Consider the following 19,361-nt stretch of genomic DNA (forward strand, 5'->3'; position numbering starts at 1 on the left):
TTGCGTATGCACGCATGCTTTTCCGCCACTATGGGCCGGCACCAGCACCACCGCTTGCTCCCTCATGTATGGTACAAGACACGATGTGACTGATTCATTGCCTTTTGTCCGATCTGGCCCACATCTTGCTCTCCACCTATGCCCTGCCTCGCCCGACCTGGGGCTCGGTGGGAGTGGGAGAGCCTCACGCGTAACACAAACCCGATCCATACCGCGCGCACGAAGCAATTTATATATATATATATATATATATCATTATTTGCAAGATTATATGACCATTTTAACAATATTCTTCTCATATGATCTATTAATTCATAAAAATATTTTAAACCTAGGTTATTTCTAACTACAGTACCGGACTACCCTGTAGTTTAGGGTTTTTGTTGTTAGTACCTCCCTTATCTCTAGCGGCCCAGCCCGGCAGAAGGGGGAAAAAAAACGAGGCGAGCAGAAGCTCCACGCGCAACGTCGTCTCATTTCATCTCTCGATCCCCCCCCCCCCCCCTCGAGCCGCCGCGCCTGACGACCCGCGTGGCCACGCCCGCGCTCCCGACGACCCGCGCCGAGGTGCCGTCGCGGGGTGCGCGCGGTTCAGAACTACAACTCGATCCCGAAGCAGGAGCCCTTCCGCTCGAGCCGCAGCATCCTCGACGAGTTCCTCAGGTAGGAGAAGCCCCTCATCCAGCGGACCAAAGATCAGATCACAGGCACGCTGCTGGGCTGCTATGTGCTTCTCCGCTTTGCGCCATATGTTGTTTTCTGAATTTTTAATGCGTGCGCTGAGCAGTCCTGCCAAGGTTAACTGGCTAAAGTCAGCTCTAGCTTAGTTTTTGGTTTAGCTCTGATTTGACTACGGCTCTGAGAGCGGTGAATATTTATACGAGTGTGATGCAGCACTTTGTTTTTGGAGTTGCATGCTGTAGAATATTTATAGGAGTTCATTGTTACGATTAGCTATGTTTTACCAGCACAAATCGATTATGCATCATATTCCCTATCACTATCTCTAGCTTAACTGACATGTTTAATAAGGAAGGGAAATTACTGTAATAATTACCAAACGATATGCGCATAGGTATTGAAAGAGTATTTTTAGCATTGAGTCTAGTGAATAATAAGTTGAGAAATAGCATGGACGATGAGTTATTGAACGATTGTTTAGTCATATTTATTGAGCGTGATATTTTCTGCTAGTTAAGTGAGAATGATATAATCGAGATTTTCATGGCCATGAGAAAACGTAAAGTAGAGTTCTAGAGTAAATATTGTAATCTTATATCTATGTAAGACTTTATTTCATATTTGGACTATTTGTATTGTACTTTTTGCAAATTTCAAACTTATTTGTTGAATTTGCAATGTTGAGAACTTTTAATATTATTAGATTATAATTTTAGCAAATTTTATACCGTGCACATCCAACGATCAAATCCTGGCTCTGCCACTGTTTGTACGAGGATGAACGGACGTGCTATACCAAAAGGTATTGCCTGAGCAGTGGGCGATACCTTTTGCTGGACCCGCTATTACAAGATCTCGCCCGCTGAACGGGTGACACGTGACCTGATTGCATTTTTTGTATTTTTTAATTTTCTAACCAGTGGGTCCCACAAGGGGTGATACCTTGCTCTCGTCCGATGGACGGGTGATGATAGCCTATTCTTGTAATTTGTTGAAACGACCGTGTAATATTGCAAATATTTAAAAAATATATATAAATAAAAAAATCTGCGAAGCAGGCCATTGGGTGGACTTGTATCCTAGAGTTACAGGCAGACGGACACAGCTCCCGCTTGGGCTGGGCTAGGCCTTGCCCGCCACACGAGCTCCTCGTTTTCTCTCTCTTCCTGTTCCCATAGCGGCGGCGCGGCACGGCGTGGCGAGGCAAACCAATTGAGGCCTCCACCCAGGAGGGTTGCCCTATCCTTCCGAGCACCACGCGACACCACTTATCCTCGTTGTCCCGTCGATAAGAGAGCCCCAGCTTGCTCGGATGCATTGCTTGCTCTTTTTGTGACACTTTTTCTGTGCCGGGAGCCCTCAAATCCAAATTCTCTTTTTCTGGGGGATACTCTAATCCACTCTAGTTTGCCGTGGATTCGTTCACTGCATAGCATGGTACTATTGTGCTAATCGGTTGTTGCAGACTTGCAGTATTGTTGCCTCAGTCTTGCTAGACCGAGGCTTCTCTGATCATATGCGCTCCTGATTACGTTTTTCCTTCATTGTGTTGATTACAGGGGAAGCGCACACTCACAATAAGGGATTTTTTTTTTATTTCAATGCAATTCCTTGATCTGTGCACTTGCAGATTAAAGTGATGCTGTGAGCTGTACATTTGCAGATCAGCTTGATGTTGTGACCATGTGGTTGCCTCAATGGCGTTAAAGTTTCTGTCTTGCACCCGGGTTGCAAGAACACACCCGCTATTGGGCAAACTTATGTACCATCCTTGCTCAAATGTGCCCGCTGCTCGTCCTTGTGGTGCTGGAGGGAGTTCCTTTGAGTTTGACTCTGCGGTCCAGTCACTCAAGAACAATCTTCAACCAGAGAGGCTAACCCGTGTTCTTGATTCTACTTCCGATTCAAGCTTGGCCCTTAGGATCTTCAAATGGGCTTCACATCAGAGATATAACGTTCACACGGTTGGCATGTACAGCTGCATGATCTCCAAGCTTGGTGTTTCTGGAAATCGTGATGAGATGGATAGCCTCCTCAGGGAGATGGTCAGATTTCAGGTCCCAGCACTGGAACAAGCCCTGAATGATTTAGTTCAGTCCCTGAGTGATAAGAACCTCCTTGATGAAGCATTGCTGGTGATCCAGCATGCTAGTTCTGCGAAGCTCAAGCTGTCAATCTCAGCTTGGAATGGTGTGCTGCATGGTTTGGTCAAGCAAGGGAGGGGCTTGCGGTTGTTCATGCTTACGTACATGGACATTATGAAGGCTGGAGTTCTTCCTGATGTGGAAACATTGAATTGTTTAATTGAGGTCTTGTGTGAATCTGGCCGTTTAGAATTGGCGTTGATTCAGTTTAATAGGATGAGCAAGAAGAGGTGTGCTCCTAACAATTATACTTTCGAGATACTCATCACGGCTCTTTGTTCCCACAACAGAGCAGATGAAGCGGTGATACTCTTTGACAAGATGCTGCAACTAAGATGCACCCCTGATAGCAATTTTTATGCTCAAGTGATACCCCTATTTTGCAAGTTCAGTAAAGTCAATGAGGCGATTAAGCTGCATCAAATGATGAAAGAAGATGGCCTTCAGTTGGATCTACAGCTGTACAGTGCCTTGATTAGATGTTTATGTGAGAATCAACTATTGGATGACACGAACTTGATGTTTCAAGAAATGATAGCATCAGGTCATTCTCCAATGACAAGTACATATGTGGATATAGTGGATTGCTACTGTAAATCGGCCAAGTTCCATGAAGCTGTGAGCTTTCTAGAGGAAAACGATGTCACTGAATCAGGACCGTATAATGGGCTGCTCAAATGGTTGTGTAAAAATGGCAGACTGCTGGATTCAGTAAGCTATCTTGAGAAATTTCAGAGCAGAGGTTTGGTTGATTGTCACTCATGGAACATTGTTATAACTCACTTCTGTAATGAAGGACACATTACAAGAGCATCTGAGCTCATTGGTCGAATGGTTGTTTCTTCATTTACACCAGATGAGAGTACCTATTCTGCTGTTATATCTTGTTACTGTGGATTAGGCTTGTATATAGATGCCTTAGGTATGTTCAGAAGGGTCAGTGTTAGCAACTTGTCCATGAATTCGGAATCTTTTTCGCAACTTGTAAAGGTTCTTTGTCGCATGAAGAGGATCCAAGAAGCTACTGAGGTTTTTAAATATCACTGTAAAAGAGGTTGCAGTCTTACAAGCGAGTCACTTGATATGCTGATTCAAGGGAGTTGTATGGCTGGAAAGATTCATGAAGCAATCAAATTGCGTTCATTAGCTGTTTTCACCGGCACTTCTTGTACATTCTCTACTTATGACATAATTATCCAAGCACTGCTCCAATTGAAGGAGGAGAAATATTTATTGGTTCTGTTTGCACAAATGCTGATGGAAGGTTGTCTATTGGATGGGTACACATACAATATTCTGTTGCGCTCTTTCCTTGCCAAGGAGACAATTTTTGAGTCTGCTATCTTGTTCAACAGAATGGTGAATCATGGGTTTGTGCCTGACCAAGAGACATTTGAACTATTAGTCAATGATATGGCCTTCTTTTCTTTTCTTAACATGGTTGCACAAAATTTACTGAAAGTGGTAAAGACAAGTGGAACGATGAGCCCCAGAACATATAACATTATTATTTATGGCCTTATTAAAGAAGGCTTCAAGAGTGAGGCATGCAAGTTTCTAGATCAAATGCTAGAAAAGGGGTGGGTACCTGATTCAAGGACACATCGTGTCTTAGTCGGCAGAATTGGTGGAGAGGATGCTGGAGAACTTGGTGAAGTCTACCAGACAGGGGATGATGACAATGTGAGCAACATATTGTTGGAGGGGCTAGATTGAGAGTATGAAACAGGCTTTTTAAAATTTAATTGTTGTACTATGACAAGGAAAGGGATGCCAGTGCTGACATTTTGAGCTCCATATTTTGTACAATGTTTGAAGAAACATTGTTTTCAGGTAATGTTTTCAAGAAATACTGTCAATACTCCCATAAAATAGTGTCATCAATAATGACTACCAAGCGTAGAAACGACAAAGTAGAAAGACCTCCAGTGGAAAAGATGATGAGTGACTAATTTATTTTCTGCATAACATCCTGTACTTTTCAGACATTAACATGTCATTTTTGTGACAAGCACACTCTTTACTGTCTATGTGATGACTCAAATTGTGCTTTAGTGCCTTGCCTGAATTTTGTGCTATTATATTTGTAGCCATTCTGGATTATTTATATCATGCGGAACAAAAGTAGGCTGGGCTACTTTTATATTTTGTAGTTTGTACTATGGCAGCTCAAAATTGATCTTTTTTCTTGGTCCCTATATGCTAGTGCTTCCCACTTTAAACATTGAATGTGGAACTATACCAACACCACAACACTACATGATCCACCTGGGCCTCTACTAACAGACTGGGGTCTTCCAATTAGAGTCCATGATGACAAATTACTTCTGAAGTGAACAATTTACCCTGTGTTCTAATGGACTCAATATAGTTCATAGTGACCTGAATATCTTCTTGACAGGCATGATATCAGTTGCGACTGAGCAGATACAAAAAATAGGCTGAACAAGAAAAACATAAGATTGTGCGAGGATCAGGAAAATGAAGAGTGCCATTGTTTACCTGTCCCATAAATTGAAATCTCTAAGTTCTGACTTTTGTAGCCTCCAGGTATGAAGCCTGCATTTTACACTCCTAGTTATCCAATCTCTTTGATTCACTCCACAATTGCACATCCTGTTTGATTCTCTCTGCATTTGATTCACTCCTGTTTGATCCTGTTTAATAGCTGAAGCAAGGTGTTATCTTTTCAGTACCTATCCAGATCAAGACGAGATACCCAGTTTCCCCGATGATCGCAGAGCCACCCAATGCTCTGCTCCTCCTTGATGTGAAATATTTGGATTAGAAACCCAAGACGAGGCCATGCCTCTCCAAAATTTGGATCTGCGAAATTCCTACTTTCAAATAGGGTCTTCTCTTTCTTTTTTTCTTTTGGAGCGGAAATAGGGCTGAGGTTCGATTTGTGGCTGGTTGGGATGGGTTTGGGCTTAGTAGCGCGGATTTGAGCTCAAAACGGCTTCGCGAAGTGCAAGTTGCTCTGTGATTTGTGGTCACGATTTGTGGTCACGGAGGTCTAGGGTAGCTGGGGCCGGGCGGTATGGAGGCAGATGGCCAAGGGGATGGTAGTGGGAGTGCAGGAGGGGTGACCGACGGTTGGAGGATGGTGTGAGTGACACGCTATATATGGGGTGTGGAAGGAGCTGAATTATGTGTCAAAATGGCGTGAAGAATGAAGATCATATTTTACTCGTTTTGATGCTTGACTCGGATGGAGGGTGTCATGGCTACTGACGAGGCTAATTCGGGCAGAAGTAGCAAATTTTAGATAGCCTCTCATGTGTTTTTATATCTGGAAAAGTTTTCTGAGTAAGTTATTTGGACAAGTTTTCTGGATAAGTTTTCTGAAAAAGTTAGAAAAATTTTGAGGAAATTTTTTGAGTAAAAATTAACAAGCAAAATTTACCCAGAAAAGTTTTTGAGGAAAAGTTTTCAATTTTTTTCCAAAAATTAGAAGTGGGCCCGTCAGGGAGGGTTTTTAGGAAAAGTTTTCGATTTTTTTTTTCAAATCGAAAGTGGGCCCGCCTGGGAGGCGCGAGCAGCGTACCGCGAGCGCGTGCGAAACAAAATTTCTGCATGGCTACTCTCCTCGAGACGCACATTTGCCCTCTCGGACTATATCTTTGGCGAGCTTGGCCTCTATAGATTTGGCCCGACCGCACCGCGTCGTGAAAGCCATAGCGTCGCATCGCAGCTGCCGCAACTAGTCGCAACTCGCAAGTCACCTGACGAGTGACGAGTCCGATTCGCTCGCTCCTTCCCCTTACCCCTTCCCGCACGCGGCTCTCGAACGCTCCGTCCCCGTCCAGGCCTTCCAGAAGCTTCCGGAAGCCAATCCATGGCCGCCGCCAACGCCGCCGCCGCCGCGGCCACCCCGTCCCCCGCCCCGGCCGCCGTGCAGGTGCCGCGCGGGCAGGTGGATCTGGTCGACTTCATCGACTGGAGCGGCGTCGAGTGCCTCAACCAGGACTCGTCCCACAACATCGCCAACGCCCTCAAGCAGGTAGCGCACTACCTGGCCAACACTTGCTCGATTGGTCCCTTTTCCGATTCCGCGAATTTTAGACTGTTCTTCCCGCGATTCTGGTGGGGCGGTTCAATTTTTTCTCTCTTTTTGGGAATTTTTTGCTAGGGTTTCGTAGATGGTGGCTTCCAGCCCGATCGCTCGTGGCTAGCGAGGTCGTGTGTATTTCATGCTGTTCTGGTGCGAATTTTAATAGCGATTGTGTTGTGGTGCTTGGTGGCTGCAGGGTTACAGGGACGACGAGGGGCTGTACCTCGCCAGCGATTCGGACGAGCAACTGCTGATCTACATCCCCTTCATGCAGGTGGTCAAGCTGCATTCCGCGCTCTTCAAAGGCCCCGAGGAAGAGGGTGAGATTTGCAACTCCCCGTTGGGGTTCTGTGCGTTGAGGCTAGATTTGTCCGTCAGTTGACATGTTTGAGTTCGAATTTAGTAGTAGTATTCCTTTAAGTTAGATGCAAGGGCTAGTCGTACCAGGGCAGGATCATTTGATTTAGTATGTTCGGCCTGCAAGTATCCTCTTGACTAGAAGGTGGAACATCAATTTGTGGTTTCGCGAATGTATGATTGCTCCTGATTCGGTGGGACCTCGACATAATGCATTGTTAGTTGTGGTGCTGGTGCTGCTGAAGAAATACGATATTTTTTTTACCTCTTTCTATCTGCAGACTTGCAACAGAGGTGCTCGCTTGTTTGAATTTCGGGTACTTGCAGCTATGTCAACTTTATTAGTATTGTGAATGTGTCTGTCCGTGTTAAGCCACCCTTTTATTGCTGCCTTGGGCTGTTCAAACAAAGGTGCTGACTGCAGCTGGGCCTAACTCAAAACATAAGAGTTGCTCTTTTTTCAATTGATGCTTTCCATTGCAGCAATATATGGCCTTGTATTCAGACATTTCCTTTTTTGATCAAACTGCTTGATGCTTTGTCACCACACTTTTTCTTGTCGTGCTTCTCTATCAAACAATGACATCTCTTTTGTCATCACAGGCCCAAAAACAGTAAAACTCTTCTCCAACAAAGAGCATATGGGTTTCAGGTATAATGCCTCTTGACGTAGTTCAAACTTTTCAAAACACATTTTCTTCTCTATTTAGTATGATGATAAATTTATGTAATTAATGGCAGCAATGTCAATGACTATCCACCAAGTGACAGTCTTGATCTATCCTCCAATCATTTGGTAGAGGTATATTCTTTTTCTGAATCAATCACTCTACTTTCAAATATTTTCAGTGATGGTCATCTAGTCTTTGACATCACAGTTGTTATTGTTGTACCTCAAATTGATGAACCTTGCCTTCTTTGCAGAATAAACCCGTGACACTAAAGTATGTCAAGTTCCAAAATGTTCGCAGGTATGTACATTTCTCTGGTGTGCATGGCCGCATGCGTGCGCCCCTCTCTTTGATCATCCTCTTTCTATTTTTTGACCTTTCATTATCATTCCAGCTTGACTATATTTATTGAGGACAATCAAAGTGGAAGTGATGTCTCAATAATTCAGAAGATTGCGCTCTATGGAACGACGTAAGTTTTCTTACTTGTTTACTAACAGAGTAACAGCGCTCCATGCACACTTGTTCTGTTTCCCTTTTGGTTGGTTCTCTGGTTTTTCTGGAATGGTTATAATTATTCAAGTTTTGTTAGTGTGAAGATGAAAAAAGGATTAAAACTCATTTAAAGTAAAAGTGACTGAAGAAGACCCAGGCTGGAATAATAGTGACTTATTTGGGGAAGAAAAAATTGCACTCCCAGAATGGTAATTGGAAACATTTATTCTCCAAGCTAATAAGTTAATTAGATTTTCAAGGATTTGTGATAGACTATTATAAATAGACATATGATTAAAGGAGTTTGATTGACTGCTTGGTGATCAATAAGATATCTGAGTGATGGTGCAACCTCTGGGTGATCCCAGCTATGCATATTGCTGGATTCTCCCTTGTGGTTTTATAACTTAGCGAGGGATGTAGGGTTGAAGGAGGCCTGTTGTGTGCACATTTGTTCAGGCAGGTTGGATTACTTACCTATATCACAAAAATAGCTCTAGCTTTTACCAGATTTAGTAACTGGCTATTTTAGTGAAAATTGAATTGTGAAAGTAAGCATTTTACCTGGAATTCGCTGGGAAAAAAAAAATCCATCTTTGGGCATTGGGGGATGAGAAACTCTCCTTCCTTCCCAGATGCACGTTTTGTACAAGCAGGTTACCTTGCGTACTTATATCACAAAGAAATGTAGCTATAACTTTTGCCAGATGGATTCTCCATTCTCAGTACTCTCTCCGGTTTTAAATACTTGACGCATTGACCAAGATCCGGTCAAACTTTTAAAATTTTGACCGTCAATAGCTTCCAAAATATAGTTATAATATCTAATAAAAATACAATATTATGAAAGTATTTTTCAAGACAATTTACACATATGATTTTATGTTTTCAAACTAAATATTTTGGATGCTATTGATGGTCAAAATTTTAAAAGTTCGACCGGATCTTGGTCAAAGTGTCAAGTATTTAAAACCGGAGAGTAACTGTCTATTTTAACCAAAATTGAACAGAATGCACTGAAAAGAAGTCCATCTTCAGGCATTGGGAAATGAGAGACTCTCCTTCCCACTCACCTTCCCCCCAGATGCATGTATTATGGATGTTGTTGTTCTCGAGCTAAAATTGTTTGGTTCTTTTTGCAGCGTGGACACGACAAATATGAAGGACTTGAAGAAGATAGAAGAGCACTAAGACCATACAAAGTTGAGCATGTTCCGGTGGGTGTGTGGCACACTAGAAACAGTTAACTGTTGAATTGAGCAATTTCTAGTTGATCTTGGCAACTTTTTGCCCCATTCTATACATGCGGAGTTTAAGAGTGCGTCTGGTGATGCTGAAGTGATTGCCTCTTGGCATCTTGTAATCCTGCGATTTATGGCTTGGGTGTGACGGATGAAACCATGTTCCCTCCCAGAAATTTATATTCATTTCGTGAATGAACCAAAATTACTGCATGCATGCATGCTTGTTCGTCTTGATAAATTCGCATGCAAAGCTTCGTTTCTGGGAAGTTTGGTTTGTGGTGAACATTTCTGAAACTGATGAATGCATTGTCGCGGCAATTTGTCATACACACAGTGCACAGCTCTGTTGCTGGCTGGTGATCTTTTTGCGGCGGCTGTGATGTAATGAATTGGATTGGCAGTATTTCCTTGTTAGTGTCCAATCACGTCGGTGATGTTCGACCCTATCTATACAGTATACATTGTCTTCTAAGTTTGCAAACCATCTTGGTATGTTACATGTGATCTGGTGTGCACAAAACTGGTGTGCACAAAACAGCCGGCAGATCAGGCCTATCCATCGGCGGCTTCAAGAATGGTGAGGATCGCCTGGAAGAGGTTGATGATATCGAGGTAGAGCTCGATGGCGGCTGCGACGTACTCGTAAGCGCTTGATGAGGTTGTCGGTGTCGTGGATGATGGAGCCGGAGGACTTCAATTCTTGGTGCGGTCAAAATGTTGGTTTCCCGGATGTAGTTTGAATCGTGTGATGTAATAGGTTCTATCTGTGTTTCAATGGTTGCACCAAACATTTTTTTCTCTCTAACCCTCTGTTTCGTAATACATGTCACTTTTAACTTAAAAAAGTCTTCCCAAAATATTTGGCATTTCAGTATCCCAATGCATTTTTTATCACTCTTTCCCATTTTACCTCTGACAATTCATACTTCACCTCGTTATTCTTATAACTCAATACTAATTATAAAAAGGACATTTTGATCATAAAATATTTTACCAATGATTGTCTAAATTTTCATGATTAGTTAAAAATGTCAAATATATGTGCAGAGAGGTCCTGCGTGTTATCAGGAGGAAATTGTCGGCTTTTCTCTTCTTTTTTCTCCTTAAAAAAAAGAAATCGTCATTTTTCTTGTGCTTGAGAGCTTCAACTGCTATGCAGAAGCAAAATGACGCCAAATGGCACCAGGAAGAAGCCGCAAGACTTGAAGAGAAGGAGCGACGAATCAAGCTTGGAGAGCGCTGTACTTTCGACTCACAAATTCCGGAAAAACCTGGGAAGAGAACCTACACAAATTCTGGATGATTCGCTAGGATTTCAGGGCCTGTAACACCTACCTGGCTACTGAAAAACAACCATATTCAGTCAGGTGGATCATGTGCAGCAATAGATGGATGGCTCTTTATGTTAATTCAGCATACAAGTTCACTTCTCTTCTGTACGTAATTCACAAATAGCTCAAAACTTCAGATGCAGCAGTACAGCAGAAGCAGAATCGTCTTCGCCCTCCACCTGCATGTTGCGGTCGAAATGGATTCCTCGTGTTGAGCAGGCAAGCATGTACTACCAGCTAAGTGTACTTGCGTCTGCGTGTAGTACTAGCGAAATGAATTACTTGTGTATGAAGATGTGAATATGTTATGAGAGTGTTGTTAAACGAATACGTCAGAGATATCGTAGTTTAATTTTAGATGAGATCCAAAGATTATTTGCTAATTTACCTCTTAATTTCTTTATTTATTTTTATTAGTAAAATAAATTCGATATCCGTAGTCAGTAACGAAACAGAAAAGCTGAAGGACAAAGATATATAATAAAAAGGGTAAATTATTTAAATTTTATAAATTCTTATTAGATAAAAGAAGAGTAGAAGGAAGAGATACGTGAAAAACAACTCATATTTTATATAGTAGAGACTAACATTTTTCAAAAGAGAGCATTATTAGGCTAAAATTTGGAGAACTTCATTGGGTAGCAAATGGACAAATTTTGCTCATACAGGATTGTGTAATCGTGACAGTAAGCAAGCCCGAACCTGTATGATCAGGTGTATAGAAATGCTTCACAGTATAAGAAAAAAAAAACTGAGACGTTTAGGCACTGCAACTCACTGGCATTCATACTTTGAGCGTGCAAAGAAACGAAGCAACATCACATCTAAAGCTGGTGAACAATTTTGGAGGTTCTATACACATAATGATTGAAGTCTCCCTTATCCGCTAAGCAGTATATAACAGTTGAACTAGGGAAGCATCGCCAGAATTGGCGGATAAATTGGAGTACAAGGATCCATGAACATTCAGGAATTGGTGGCATACACAAACACACAAGAGAACTAGATCAACGAAAAGGCTTGATGAGCTCAGCTATTAGCTGCCCTCAACAGTTGCAACAGAGACAGGAAGAGGTTGATGACATCAAGGTAGAGCGACACTGAAGCCCATATGTACTCATCGTAAGAGTAGCGCTTGATGATATTGTCAGTGTCATAGATGATGTAGCCACAGAATATAAGCGATGCCAGTCCACCATATATCATCGCAGAGATCTTGCCCAGTGGGAATAAGATCTGCACAGCAAAAGCACCGTTAGTGCCATGCATAAATAAACATAAGCAATATAAGACCTCTGCAGTATCCATCCCAAGAAACATACGACAATACAGACGCAAGACTTTATGGGAATAAGGGTGCAAATGCAACCTGGATTAGGGAGAACACAAGGAGCACCATCATAGCAGCAAACAGGAAGGGGCCAAGGAAGTTGAAGTCATGGCCTCTCTTTGCAGCCCAGAAAGTATAAGCAGTCAGGCTGATCACCACCACTGCTGTAAGAATTGCAGCCTCCAAAATGATTTTACCTGTTCCATAACACACTACGCTCAATTCCTCGATAGAGTACCAGAACCCGGTCAATAAAAAAAACAATAGTAACTGATGTCCGAGGAGAACATGCATAATAATTGAAAGAAAACTGAAAAGGCTCAATTCTTGTTATTTTCAGCACAAACATCAACTCTAACTCAAACATCCCATAATCAAAATCAAAGTAAGAAATAGAGGGGCAGAAATATCAAAGGTCCACATTCTCAACAACCTTCAGTGGTGTCTAAGTTAATACCAAATCCGAAAGGAGACGATTCACAAAATCCCAAGATGCAAACCAAATCTCAAATGCTAATGCCTTCGACATGTTAGCGGAAAATGGTTAACAGCTAGACTTTCTAAAAAATCAGTGGTACATATTGTAATGGCACACATGACAATAATCCAGGCAGAAAACAGATATATTCCACAATAAAAAACGATTTCATAATATAACTCCACAATATGTTCCAGAGCACTTAGGATGCCTGAGGAGAACTTTCAACAAGCCAGTACCCGTGTAGTTCTTCTAAAGCTAGTTTTCTAGACCTAAAGTGTTTGTACTATAAAATGTAATTAATAATGGCCAGCTGGAGTTACACCTTTATTCCCATAAAAAAATTGAAGCAGAAATAAGAAAAGAAGAAGAAAAAGGTCCCAATGGAGGATATCACCACTAGTTTCCTAATAACAAAAGAAGAAGAAAAAGAGCAAAGTTATGCACTACTGGACAACCTTGCAACAAGGCAACAACAAGAAGATTGAACAAGGACTGGTTCTAGAGAGGTGGTGACATTCCAAATGCCTTGGAGTTGGATGGGCATATCATAAAGGTGTTGAGACATGAAGTTTGGCCCCTAATGATACAACTTAAGTCACAAACATACAGGATTATCATAATACTCTGAACAGAGCACTGTTTATCATAAATGAGTATAATGGACCAACTATTGTCACATTGCTTAAATTGTTTGCTCAACGATCTGAAGTACTGACACAATCATAGCATACTGGAGAACATTACGCAACAGCCATGAGAAAATGCAACGCTTGCTGCCAATACACATATAGGAACCTGTTATCCACATATGGAACTACAAAGGGGAGATTTCTATTGCAGAACAGCTCTGTAGTATACCAATACAAGCAACATGGGCATGCTTTTGGCCAAAAGCTTCATCCTATGGTGTTCAACTTAATCGAACTCCACCACATCAGCTATATGCTTGTGGAACAGTTTCTCAATGTTAAGAGTGGATTCCGTTCATTGGACCAGCAATTCAGCATTGACTTGCCTAACCGTTTTGAATGCTGAAGTACATCAAACGGAAGAATCCAATAATTCAGTTACAGGATCATGAAAGAAGGGGATTCCTAATGCTAACAGCAACTCCCATTCGTAAGAAAAGAATCACCAATCCATTCGAACAACTAGTTCAGATGCAGAGATGCTCAATTGGAACAACTGCATAATTTCATTCAAGCAGTCACATCTAAACACGATGTAGAAGTTAGAACAAGTAGAAACTAAACAAGGAAAGCTAAGTTGTTACCGCTGGTGAAGGCGCATGTCATGCCGACGGCGAAGCTGATGGCGACGGTGAAGAGGCCGAGCAGCAGCAGATTGACCGGATGCTTCTGGTGGTAGTAGTGCAGAGGACACAGCACTGCACGCGAGCCGATCAAGGCATCAGCACACACATTTCAGTTCACAGAAAAACAATGGAGACAGAGATAATGGGGAGCTGAGCTGAACCGACCAATGAAGGGCAGGATGATGAGGAAGATGTATAGCGCGATCCCGGCGTTGGATGAGACGAAGAACTCGGAGATGGCGCGCACCTTGACGACGAAGGCGGCGACGGCGGCGGTCATGGCGAGCTGGACGGCGAGGATGACGTAGATCTTGCGGACGAGCGCCCACCGCAGGTCGGGGCTCTCCGTCATCCCCGGGTACAGCAACGCCGACCGCCCGCCGGCCTCGAGGTCCGGCGCCTTCTGGTACCCGAACATCGCCGCTCGCCTCTCTAAGGTTTCGTGGGTCGACGGAGACGACGACGCGGACGGGGAGGACGAGGAAGGAAGCAATCGAATGCTTGGTTGGACACTTGGATCGGGGAAGAAGACAAGCAGCGATGCGAATTTCCCTTTTTATTTTCGAGAGGATTCTTCTTTCTTTCTCTGCAAGTGCTTGCCTTCGCAGGTAAGGTATTGCTTTGTGGGCCCAACGCGACGCGGGAGTTGGACCAGTTACGAGCCCATCATACTGACATGTGGGGCCAGGAAATATAAATGGGCCCAGACAACCCGGCCCATTTGAGCCCGGCGCGTGTCGACGCATCGTCATCTCCGTTTGCTCCTCTCCGACACCATCGCCCACCAGGCGTTGAAGAATCCATCCCCAAATTGCGTTCCCACCAGCGCTTCCAGAAGCCCTCCTCGTCCTCCAACCACGCCCCCGCCTTCTAGAACCTTCCTACCCCGACTCAAAGCGGCTGCTCCTTCCCGCCACTTCACGCCCTCGTGAGTCGTGACGCCTACTCACCTCGCTCGCTCGCCGTCTGCCCGTCTCGATCTCTGGAGCCCTGCTCCTGGTTTCTCTCTGTAGGAGAGAGAGAGAGAGAGAGAGAGAGAGAGAGAGAGAGAGAGAGAGAGAGCCTTGGGAGTCGGGGTCTCTGCGCTTTCTTGCGGCGTTGCGGGTCAAAAGCGACCACCCGACGTGGCGCGTGTTTCGCTCCTCCTCCTCACGCCGGAATCAAATCTCTGAGCTCCCTTTAACGCCCCCTGATTTGGTTCGTGGTATTGGTGCATGAACTTGCACAAAGATCTACCCTTTTCTTTACTGTTTGGCGTCAGGGTGATCACCAGGTGTCTTCTTCTTGGGTTCCTTCCACATGTCCAAGCCTCCGCGTGAGTGATTGTTGCTGCTGCTGTTTGGTGCGCGCGACTCGTGATGGGGTGAAGTGCTAGTCGCAAGATCGGACTGCGCTTGTCTGCATCGCGGCACCTTGTTCTTGCGCCCATACCTCTTGCTTTCGTCACGCCTGACCTGTGCCTTCTTGTTGCACCTGTGCTTCAATTAACCATTTCTGGTGCCAAAGTGTACAAATCTTTGGTGTGTAGTTCTGCTTCTTGGTGAGGTGAGGTTCTTGGTTTGATCTTTTGGTGGGTGTTGCCACGAATTACCGAAGGATGAATCATCCTGTCAAGGTGGAGAGCTGGCCAGGCTCAGCCAACGACTCGCCGAGACCGATGGACGGGCTCAGCGACGCTGGACCACCACCGTTCCTCAGTAAGACTTATGACATGGTGAGTGATCCGACTACGGATGCCGTCGTGTCATGGAGCGCCACCAACAACAGCTTCGTGGTGTGGGATCCTCATATCTTTGGGACGGTGCTGCTGCCGAGTTACTTCAAGCACAACAACTTCTCCAGCTTCGTCCGGCAGCTGAACACTTATGTAAGTTAATTTCCCCCATTGCCGCTTGGTCCCTGTACTATTGTGCGGTGTGCCAAAATCATAAAACCCTGTGCAGTGTTTGACGAATTCTAATCCGTGAAGATATGAGTAAGTTATAGTTAGGATTTGAGAATTGCAAACGTTCATCTGTTATGCGTTGATTAAATGGGAAAAAGGCTTCTTGCCAACGGATGAACTTGGTGAACACTTACCAAATATAGCAAATGGCAATAGGTCTACTTTGGGGATTAGGGTTGGGGTCAGCGCTAGCGTTAGGGTGGAGTTCGACCGGTCCTGGTGGCTGTCCGATTGTGGAAGGTGGTGATGGGCTCACCTGTGAGCTGTGGTGGCGAGGAGCCATTGTGGGCGGTGGCAGTGGCAATGGGGATGGCAACACAGCGAGGCAGCGAGTTCATTGCCGGCAGTGGGTTGTCAGAGCAGTTGATGGCGGTGGGGCAAGTGGCAGAGGGAGGAGGTGTTCACTAGTTAGGTAAGTGGAATGTTCACCGCACAGAACCCCCCTGGGGAATTTTGTTGCTGATTTTGTTCAAGAGAATAGCATGTAGGTCCCCAAGAGGAATTGTTCCTCTTCCGCTAGTAGATAGTATATTTCCTGTCTTTCTTTGTTTGCAGTAATTCATAGAAATCCTTAAATGAATGGGAAATGCAAAGTTGGACGTGTATGAGGGAATAACCAGAGCAAGATAATCATTTGATCCATTTAAATACCGTTTAAGAATATATGAAGCTTAGGAATAGGATAGCCTTAAAAACCAACTAAGAGCTGGTCAAAACCTTGGAGCCTACAAATATAATTCAACAACCAAATGTCTTCTGGACAAAAATATCTGGAAAGAGGGAAAGGAAGGTATGTTAGACTAGCGATTGTATCAGTATTAGCAGCCACTTCCATTAGAAACAACAGTAAACCACAGAAAATGTTGATGCGGAAGATTACTAATAATCCTAGAAAGTGGTGGATTTTTTTAATCTCTTTCATGGACAGCATGTCTGCATAATAAAACAAATCCAGCGATGTCCTCCTTCATGTGCTGTAGTTTGTTTTTGACTTTTTCTCCTCAATGCATGATGGTTATAATGTACAAGTAGAAAAGTAAGGTGCTGGCGTGATTTTCCTGGATTGGTGAGGCCTGAATCTTGAATTTTTTTTGTTCTGGGTTTGATTTGCTGGTCTTTTCAAGCTTGTACATTTGGCATCCCCAGTCAACTTCATTTTTCTGGTATTTGTTGAAATCATGTATGAACTGTGCAGAAATCATACCGGTTCCATAACATTATCAACTTTGTTAAATGTTGCACTATACACTTTTATTATCTGGCTATCGCTTGCATTTTTCAAGTGGAATATTTTTTCCCCCTAAAAGACCTTAGATCTTCCTGTAGTTTGCCTTGTGATAAGATATTGATGAATGACTTGTTTTCTATTTTTTGCTTTGAAACAATATAAAAGGTGAAGAGTGAAGAAGAAAGGTGATGAATAGAGGTGAAGAACTGAAACCATGCAAACTGAAAAACATGTGAAGTGAACTATAACTTGTGATGAAGAGGGAAATATTTGGTCTTCGTTATGAAATTCCATGATTTTTTTTGCACTTGCCTGATTGAAATGGTTTGAGATATTAATTTTTCGTCAGGGAAATATTTGTGTTCCTTTGCATTGAATGGTAATTCATATTTCTGATTATTTGATTATCGGTTTGGGCAGGGCTTCAGAAAGGTGGATCCTGACAGATGGGAATTTGCTAATGAGGGCTTCCTGAGAGGACAGAGGCACCTTCTAAAAAATATCAGGCGCCGCAAACCTCCACACTCATCTCCAAATCAGCAATCTCTTGGCTCTTACCTTGAGGTAGGGAACTTTGGATATGATGAAGAGATCGAGCAGCTGAAGAGGGACAAACAGCTGTTGATGTCTGAAGTTGTGAAGCTGAGGCAGGGGCAGCAAAACTCTAAGTCAGATCTACAGGCCATGGAAGAGAAGTTACATGGGACCGAGCAGAAGCAACAGCAGATGATGGCATTCATGGCGCGAGTCATGCAGAACCCTGAGTTCCTCCGTCAGCTGATCTCCCAGCGTGAGATGAGGAAAGGCCTCGAGGATGCCATCTCAAAGAAAAAAAGGCGCCGCATAGATCAGGGACTTGAAGCTGATAGCATGGGCACTAGTTCTAGCCTGGAGCAAGGGTCACAGGTCGTGTTTGAAACGCAGGAACCGTTGGAATCACTTGCCAATGGTGTTCCATCTGATCTGGAAAGTTCGTCTGTTGAGACAAAGGGATTCGAGGTTCAACAAGGTGTTTCATCCAGTGGCTCTGAACGTCTGAAAGGCAGGCCCAGTGGGGAGTTAAATGATGACTTCTGGGAGGACCTTCTGCATGAAGGGGGACTCGGTGAGGAGTCTGGTAATCCAGTTGGTCAGGATGGTATGAACATGTAGTCTCGGAAGTTGGGCTACCTCAACTCAAACAACGTACACCCGAACATTAGTAGCTCTCGTTTTATGGCTCCAGCTCCGAGTATCTTTACCATTATGCTCGTTATATCCCTGTGTTTGCACCGGATTGGATCGTCTTCAATCTATCAACACTATATCGATCACAGTTGTTAATACAGTCTGTTCACCTTGTGGAAGTATTTGGGTTAAGATGTTTGTATGGTTTCCAGGTACATCATAGTTTGTTTTTCCATGGCCGGTCTTGTTACCATTGTGAATACACTGTTTGCGCAAAGGCTATGGCCATGTTGCAGGCAGTATGACAGTGTATCTGTTATAAGTCATAACTAATTGCAGCGCTGGCACTTCCGGGTGGCGTGCCGGTATGAGATTGTAGGGAAGACCATATAGCTTGTATACAGAAGATGCTGGTCTATAATAACCTGTAATGTGAGAAACTTCATTTCACTTTGGAATTTGGCATTTCACTATGTATATATATCACATATTATTACCGTATGTGTGCATCTTTGTCTTGGTTTACCCACTTTTTATCTTTTTTCAGTTTGCTGTGAACTCGTGATCAGTGCTCTGCTTTACAACTGCTCTGGAATGGTCCTACTTTTGAAAAAATTATTTCCTGCTGAGGTGATTCGAGACATTTTGAGCTCGATCCTACACATGTCCAAGGTTGGTAGATATCCTGATCCTGTATCACAATCAGAACTCTTTGCGCAAAAAACATAGGAATATTTATCTGCTAGATGGTTACATTGATACCGTAGTTTTTTCTCACCGGATTCTCTCACTGCAACCTGTGGAATCTCCCGAGGAGCAAACCAAAAGAGTTTTTTTTAATATTTTTTTATTAAAAATTTAAATAAATAGATTCCCGGCAGAAGCATTTGCAAAACTAGGCGCCTGCAGAGGACGGTT

General features: G+C 43.5%; 3 protein-coding genes across 9 annotated transcripts; 2 read left to right on the forward strand and 1 right to left on the reverse strand.

Annotated features, from left to right (window-relative positions):
- The first annotated feature begins 496 nt into the window (after positions 1-496).
- Positions 497-9,864, forward strand: LOC133913515 (PITH domain-containing protein At3g04780-like). 7 transcript variants are annotated; one of them, XM_062356685.1, is made up of 8 exons: positions 5,230-5,375; positions 5,519-6,828; positions 7,076-7,199; positions 7,840-7,888; positions 7,978-8,038; positions 8,161-8,207; positions 8,302-8,379; positions 9,545-9,864. In XM_062356685.1, the coding sequence occupies exons 2-8, from the start codon at positions 6,664-6,666 to the stop codon at positions 9,591-9,593; spliced, it is 573 nt and encodes a 190-aa protein (XP_062212669.1). In that variant the 5' UTR covers positions 5,230-5,375; positions 5,519-6,663; the 3' UTR covers positions 9,594-9,864. The 7 variants fall into 7 exon arrangements, 2 of the variants coding, with proteins under 2 accessions (XP_062212669.1, XP_062212670.1); XM_062356686.1 differs by lacking the exon at positions 8,302-8,379; XR_009909048.1 differs by lacking the exons at positions 7,076-7,199; positions 7,840-7,888; positions 7,978-8,038; ... (1 more) ...; positions 8,302-8,379; positions 9,545-9,864 and adding exons at positions 497-663; positions 2,241-4,658 and having other exon boundaries at positions 5,227-5,375; positions 5,519-6,022.
- Positions 9,865-11,775: 1,911 nt separating this feature from the next.
- LOC133913517 (protein LIFEGUARD 2-like) lies at positions 11,776-14,655 on the reverse strand. The gene is made up of 4 exons (XM_062356689.1): positions 14,269-14,655; positions 14,062-14,175; positions 12,347-12,504; positions 11,776-12,213 (listed from the first exon to the last, which is right to left on the reverse strand). Exons 1-4 carry the CDS (start codon positions 14,519-14,521, stop codon positions 12,007-12,009), a joined length of 732 nt encoding a protein of 243 aa, XP_062212673.1. The 5' UTR covers positions 14,522-14,655; the 3' UTR covers positions 11,776-12,006.
- A 169-nt stretch (positions 14,656-14,824) lies between these two features.
- Positions 14,825-18,944, forward strand: LOC133913516 (heat stress transcription factor A-2e-like). Its single transcript, XM_062356688.1, has 2 exons — positions 14,825-15,970; positions 17,697-18,944. The coding sequence occupies exons 1-2, from the start codon at positions 15,701-15,703 to the stop codon at positions 18,426-18,428; spliced, it is 1,002 nt and encodes a 333-aa protein (XP_062212672.1). The 5' UTR covers positions 14,825-15,700; the 3' UTR covers positions 18,429-18,944.
- The last annotated feature ends 417 nt before the right edge of the window (positions 18,945-19,361 follow it).

Source organism: Phragmites australis, chromosome 3, assembly GCF_958298935.1.
Source record: "Phragmites australis chromosome 3, lpPhrAust1.1, whole genome shotgun sequence".
Taxonomy (NCBI): Eukaryota; Viridiplantae; Streptophyta; class Magnoliopsida; order Poales; family Poaceae; genus Phragmites; species Phragmites australis.